The sequence below is a fragment of the Setaria viridis genome, chromosome 6 (assembly GCF_005286985.2).
Source record: "Setaria viridis chromosome 6, Setaria_viridis_v4.0, whole genome shotgun sequence".
In the NCBI taxonomy this organism is placed as follows: domain Eukaryota; kingdom Viridiplantae; phylum Streptophyta; class Magnoliopsida; order Poales; family Poaceae; genus Setaria; species Setaria viridis.
This window is the reverse complement of record NC_048268.2, coordinates 32896690-32903556: the sequence shown is the minus strand read 5'-3', so window position 1 is coordinate 32903556 and position 6867 is coordinate 32896690. Positions and strand designations below refer to the sequence as shown.

At 46.9% G+C, this 6867-nt stretch overlaps 1 protein-coding gene across 3 annotated transcripts; it reads right to left on the bottom strand.

Moving 5' to 3' along the window:
* Nucleotides 1-2481: 2481 nt before the first annotated feature.
* Nucleotides 2482-5432, bottom strand: LOC117859693 (OVARIAN TUMOR DOMAIN-containing deubiquitinating enzyme 3). 3 transcript variants are annotated; one of them, XM_034742859.2, is made up of 6 exons: nt 4499-5432; nt 3923-4392; nt 3658-3779; nt 3463-3503; nt 3251-3349; nt 2482-2901 (listed from the first exon to the last, which is right to left on the bottom strand). In XM_034742859.2, the coding sequence occupies exons 2-6, from the start codon at nt 4371-4373 to the stop codon at nt 2730-2732; spliced, it is 885 nt and encodes a 294-aa protein (XP_034598750.1). In that variant the 5' UTR covers nt 4374-4392; nt 4499-5432; the 3' UTR covers nt 2482-2729. The 3 variants fall into 3 exon arrangements, with proteins under 3 accessions (XP_034598750.1, XP_034598749.1, XP_034598748.1); XM_034742858.2 differs by having other exon boundaries at nt 5091-5431; XM_034742857.2 differs by having other exon boundaries at nt 3923-5431.
* Between the last annotated feature and the right edge of the window lie 1435 nt (nt 5433-6867).

Below are 6867 nucleotides of genomic sequence, written 5' to 3'. Positions count from 1 at the left end.
CGTGGGGTGGGTTTAGGTGACCGAGATTTAGGCATGAAATGACGTGACAGCCCCCAACCGGGGTAGCTGGCTCGGTGCTTCACGCACGGTTTTGTTGGTGATTTCGGGAAGAAGGCAGGGGTATTTTGGGGTTGGCGATTTGAATGCGGTGGGGGCACGGGGAGATAAACGCAAAACGCGGTAATAAACGCAAAACGCCACTGGGGCTCTGCTGCGAGGGTTCCAGCAGATGGGGTTGGGGCGCCGCTGACGCTGCGGGGTGGGGCCGGTGGGGGGACCTGGGCGTTCGGTCCGTGTCCGTCCCCGTTCAAAAATCAAACGAGAAGGGCACATGGCGGTTGCGCGAGCTGTGTGACTCCGGATTTGGGAATTGGGAGCGGTGTTTGTTTTTGGATAAAAATACAGGCGGTGTCGTGACGCCATTTGAAATTCGTAGTGAGATGCTCGCAGCTTCAGATCTGCAGCGTGTTTTTTCCACCGTCGTCTAGTTGTGTTTTTTGGGGGTAGAGAGATCGGCAGCCTGTGCGTGCGCCGATGTTTGGCTGGGCCGTGGTGCGGCGCACGGCTGCGCTTGCGCTTGTTGCGACGCGGCATCGGGAGGCGCGGGGGGCGGGAGAGCAGCAGGCCTGTGACTCCCGAACGCGACGGGGGAGGTAGCGCCAGAAGAGAAGGTGGGGAAGCACGCCGCCACGAGCCCACGGCTCGGGGAGGCACCTCGTCGTCGGTAATAAACTCCACCGGCGGCGGCTCTTCTTCGTTCCGCTCCATTTTCCCCGGACAACTACGGCTTCACCCCGCCGGAGTGACCCCCTTGACTGCGCCGTAACTTTGACGGGACAACTACGGTTTCATTGAGCAGGGCAGCAGTAGAGTGCGTACGGCAGAGGACGGGGACCGCCGGGCGGAGCTCCGGAGTGGACAGCCGGTTTGGTGGGCGGGCGCCGGGCTAGGCTGCATGCTTTTACTAACCTTTGCATCGCAGGACAAAGTGGACCCGTGCTTTGTTTTGGTCCCTTCTAGCGGCAAAATGACTTATAATTTTGATCAAACATAAAATGATTTGACTCTAAAAAAATTAAAATAACTTATAATTTGAAATGAAGGAAATAGTAATCAATCACTAGGGAGAACATTCCAGATTACATAGTGGCAGAGCCAGTGTGAACAACTTCAGAAGTAAGGATCTAAAATCCAGTCACCTCTCTTCTCTACTAGGGATCCTGCCTTGCTGCTGCTGGACGTTAGGGGACGTTTGGTGGCCCATGAGCTAGTACCGAGCCAGCTCAATCAGACTCATGAGATGTAGAAATGTTGATTGGTAAATATGCAACCTATGTGCTAGCTGAACTATGATGGGATGTACATTAGAGTAGCCTTACCCTGCAACTAAGATGTGGTAGAGTTACCACCATCCGTCTTCTTCCTCTCGCTAAGGGCGGCACTCTGCTACGAGCTGCCGCAGGAGCCTACCCACCGCACGCCACACGCCCATGCCGTGCAGCTTCTGTAGCGCTTTGAGAATCGTGCGATGCATCCACGTGTCCTGGTCCAACTTACCAAACAGGCTGTGTTGCAGCCCATGGGCTTGGCCCAACGCTTGTCCGGGCTGCCAAACACGCCCTTATTTTCACAGCTTCATATTAGGCAACCTGCTTTGTCCTTTCAGCACTCAGCATGGAAGAGTAGTGGGCCTGTTCGTTTCAACTTATTCAGCCGGCTTATCAGCTACCAAATAGTATTTTTCTCTCACAACAAATCAGCCGTTTCAGCTTTTCAGTATCTCTTGCAGTATCAAGTTACCGACTCAATCCGATGAGTCCAGCCGTGCACACGATCAAACCAAGCCCCTTCGACAGCAAGCAGCATTGCCTGCAAGAAAAAAAATTTGACAACCGAGTTTTACACGCATCCCTGCAGAGGACACTGACTATAACAAAGCAGTATGAAGATAATCCATAGAGTTGAAAAATGCTATTGTTTCCGTCTAACGTAGACCCGGTGGGTTAATATTTGCTTGCACGAGAATGAGTCTATGATTGAGCTGGAGGACCACACAGGGATCTGTTGCCAATTCAACGATCTGTTGCCAATTCAATTCCAAGACAACTCGTTGTCTGAGGTGTTCTTCACATGCTCATTCCAAACAAAGTATTGGACTTGCTGAAAACCAAAGCATGGTGTTGGTCTTTTTCCCTTGTATGTATACATGCTGTAACTAGTGTACGGTATGATGGGGCATCTTCTGAGCTCTGACTTCTGGTGTAGTTACAGACGACAGGTTCAATTTTCAGGGTAAAATTCAGCAATCAAACTTCAAAAGCATGTATATCATGTTATAATACACATTCCATTCTTCATTGCAACTTTTTGTTTCAAAATTTTCTCAAAGGTAGGCAGTTAGCATCTGGAATTCTGTATCAACCGATAAAGGGAATATAGATGATATGGAAGGAGAAGAAAAGAAAAGAAAAACTCAAGAAGTGACTGTTCATGAGTCATTTTGAATTATATAACAGCGTTTCTGCTTGGTGATTTGATGCCGTTTCAAGTCCTCATCAAAGCCCATCTTCCACATTCACATGTACAGATGCGTATAGCTTAAATGTTCAGTAAGTGGTATAAACACCAACAAGGTTAGTACTCGGCACCTTAGTAATATCTATTTGCATATGAAGAATGGGAAAGATATCACCCCATGACTTATCGTTTCAATTTTGAACTCGATATTTCTACAGTTTCCGCTTGGAACCAATCTTTGCTGGAATCTGTAGAGCATCATAATGGCCAAAACCATGATATAAGACCTGGATTGGTTCCTCTTTCCCATACTGCTGGCCATATTCCGCAATTGCTATCAGACCACCCGCATCTTCATCGTGCATGTAAACAGTTATCGGCATCCTGTGCACAACATAATAATGTATCATCAGAATGTATTCTAGTGAGCATTATCGGTTGGCACTTGGGGGTTGATAAAGATTTGACATGAGAATAGTGACAAAAGAAACTGCATAGGTTATTGTATAAGGTGGTAATATATGAAGAAAATAGGAGATAGTATTTCCCCCCATACAAATTACAATCAAGTATAGAAAGCAAATGGTCCATATTTTTTCGTCTCAACACTATTCAACTTATGATGACACTGCACTAATAGACATTTGAGATAAGTGTCGGTAAGCTTAAATGTTAGGGATTGCTCCTAACAAAATTTGAAATGCATTTAATAAAATAAAATGCAGCTACTTACTGAAGAACATGGGAAGCCATGAACAATTCTGGTTCACCTCCCCACACATGTGGCTCCCTAATATGCGAAACATATGTATCGAAATCCCCCTCAACGAACCTGCAAATTTTGTATAACAATGTATGTAATAGTTCAGCAATATATCAGCAGCGACCACATATGGTTCAGTTTCATTCTAGACATAGAGGAACAGAGAAAGCGTATTAACTAACCATTCAGTCTCTTCCCGCCTCTTTACAAATTCATCAGCGACCTATTCAATTAGAAAAATACACATGAGCTTATTTCAGGAACTACACTAACAATCAATAACAAAATTAGAATTTCATTTTTTTCCCTAGGCTCTGAAGAATTTAGGATGACCAGTCATCAAGTACAACAATCGCAATGAACCATCCAAGTCATACCATTGCTCTCAATTCATCAGCTAGTTTTCTCTGAAGATCTTCATTAGGTATGGGTCTCCCTGACCTAATGCACGCACCATGAACCACAGAGCGGAATAGACACCTTCCATCTCCAGGAATACCTGGGGGATCCATATAAATCAGTCACAAGCAATGAGGTCAATGCCCATTATTTTATAAAACGAATTGTAACTATGAAGTATAGAAGGCACTGCATAATCCATAAAAGACATTTGTTAAACCAAAAAATGTGGATGCTTCTCACCAGTGACAGAATAATCTGTGTAGACTTTCTTCCCATGAGTTGAACTGGTAGATGAAGATTCGCCGTTGTCTTTGATTCTAATGATAGGAACCTCAGCGCTTGCTAGTCCAGTAACCGAAAAACCAAAGCAAAGTCCACCGGCTACACCTCCTATCTTCTGATGCATACCTTTCCAGTTCCAGCTGATTCTCGATTTTTCTTGTGAAGGCATGTCAAGTTTTACACTTAGACTACCCTCTCTAGTTGACAGTCCACAACGGAATTGTTGGCCCATTAAGCTTACAAAGTACTTCAGACTTTGTGGTTGAGAAGATTTCACATGGTAAGCGCTTGACTGCGAGTGCGAGCATTTCCACAAGGCCATATTGTGTGTGAAGCCTCCCTGGAACTGATTAGTATGGGAATGCATGCTTGATCGCCGCAAACAGAGCGCAGGTGAGTAGAGCCGCATCCAGTTAAAGCGCTATTAGCTGCATATTTATGGAGAAATAGCACAGCATGACTTCTTTTTTTGTTGGGAAAAAGGGCAGGAGCACAGCAATATCATTTAAGAAGAAAAGGCAAGCAGGTTCTTACATAGTCTTGATTCGGTATGGATGTTTTAGCCTTCAAATAAGAGAGCATTCTCCAAACTAAAATACCTAGTCCAGTTGACCCCAAATTGTTTAAGCAGCTAGCACACGCAGATCGGCAGCAGCAACATGGTGTCTTCAATCGTAACATTATCCGCAAGACGGCAAACGCATCGGTACTATGAAGACCAACAAGGTTGTGGACTAGATGACTTGCTAAAGAATTGGTACTAGTTACCGTCTTATATGGTGGTTGGCTGCTTAACAACGCAACACCTGTATAGTTATATTCTTTACTTGCCCTCGGACTGGGGTATTTAACTTATGCAGACTTTGGGAAACAAAACATTGGAAGCAAGGGAAGCTAAAGATTGCCGAAACAGTTGCCAGCATTCATATGCCATCACATTGTCGGCGGCTAAACCTTTACAAGGAGACGCGCACAGCCTTAACTGCGATTCAATGTCATCGAATCCACAATGCCGATCCATTACTCTAATCTGAAATGCGACAGACGGATAAACGAAATACAGTAGGATTGCTACCGACGAACAGTGCAGCGCGGAGCCCAAATCAGTTGTAAGAACACGCAGTACCTCCGAATTTGAAGGAATCCAGGGAGAGGAGCTCCAAACGCCGCGAGAGGCGCGGGAGGGGGGACGGCGGCAACACCCGCGCTGCAAGATTAATCCTCCGCCTTTTCCTTGTGCGGTTGGGAAAAGTGGCGGAGGGGTGAAAGGAGGAGTGCTCCGACGACGAGACAGCCGAGACGAGCGGGTTTTGCTTCGAGCCGGGACAATGGCGAGATGGGGGTGGGATCGAAAATGGAGACGGAGATGGAATTACGGCGAGGGAACGGAGGATGGGAGATGTCAGCTCGGTGGGACGAAGCCGAAAGCGCAAGTTCCAGAGGATTCGCCAATCTACTACTACCCGGAAGTGCGGACCATGCACGGGGCCACACCACGGTACGATCCATGGGCCTGGCCCTTGTGAGTTTTATATTGGGCTATTCTAGCCCGTGAATGAAGCAACCAGCAGATGCTTGGGCCTATTTCTGCCTATATATCATCATCTCGATGACACGGGCCTGATTCGATGATTGGGCTGATCATCTTGCGCAGGAGGCTCGTGTTCGCCCAAGTACCTGATGAAGAAGTGGGTCAGCTGAGCGGAAGCTCGGGTCTTCTGGTCTCCTCGCCTCTCCCCTCTCCACAGAGTACAACAGGCAGAGTCGAGGATGATTTTCACTCCGACGCCGATCCGCTTGGTCCTCCTCACCTACGTTGGCGTCGGAAAGGGGTGGGGATATGCGGATTGGGTGGCCGTTATGCCTATCCTACTCTACTAGGTTTGGATTAGGTAGACTAGGGTTAGGGGTTGACCATGTCGGTGGTGCGTTGCGGGTTCGTCTCCCTGTGCTGCTGCTGCTCCAGCGTGCGACGGCGGAGAGGCAGAGAGGATGACGTCGTGTCGAGCTTCGGCATGGGCTCCTCCGACATCTCCAGCGGTTTCCTCGACATCGCGAGCGGCAACAACATTAGGTTCTTTTGTCCCTTCCTCGTCTCCGTCAACGTTGGCGAAAGATTAGGGAGGTACATCTACCAACTCGTTGAGAAACTGGGTTGGGCTTTGGTTTCCACCTTTTTTGGTGGTTCTGCTCCCCTTCAGGGTTCGTCGTCATCCAATGAGCTGGGATCTCTAGCGGTTCTTGAGGCGTCAGATTCCTCGTTGTCTGGCGATGTAATGGACAATGGTCATCTTCTTCAGCCAGGTCGTTTAGCGTTTACAAAGCAGGTCGTGTTCGGTGTGCTGCTCAAGATGGCAACAAAAAACTATGTTCCTTCATCGGGGAGGAGGTTGGCTTCAAACTGGGTGCTCCGGTTGTCGGTGGCGAGGAAGATCGGGAGGAACTTACAAGGACTTTTCTTTCAAGAGTGTCTCTGTAAGATTTGGACTGTAAAAAAATGTAAAATATAAACCCAGTTTTAAAAAAAAAACTGATGAGGAAGAAAGGCGAGGACACAGTGCTGCAAAACGTGTCCTGATTGCCTGCCCCACACTAATCAACATGGCATCACACTCATGGAGCCCACCAAGATCGTCATGGATGCTCCCTGATGGAACCTGTCCACATGCAGTAAATATGTGTTAATTATGGATAAATTTAACTTAATAGATTCATCTCGTGAATTAGTCTTCATTATGCAATTAGTTTTGTAATTAATTTATATTTAATATTCTAATTAGTATCTAAATATTTGATATGGTAGGGATTAAATTTTAGTTCATCGTAACCCAACACCCTAAATCTAAGAGGCCGAAGTATCCACAGGCTCCTCTACTCTGTGATGGTGCTGACACCACCTCCTG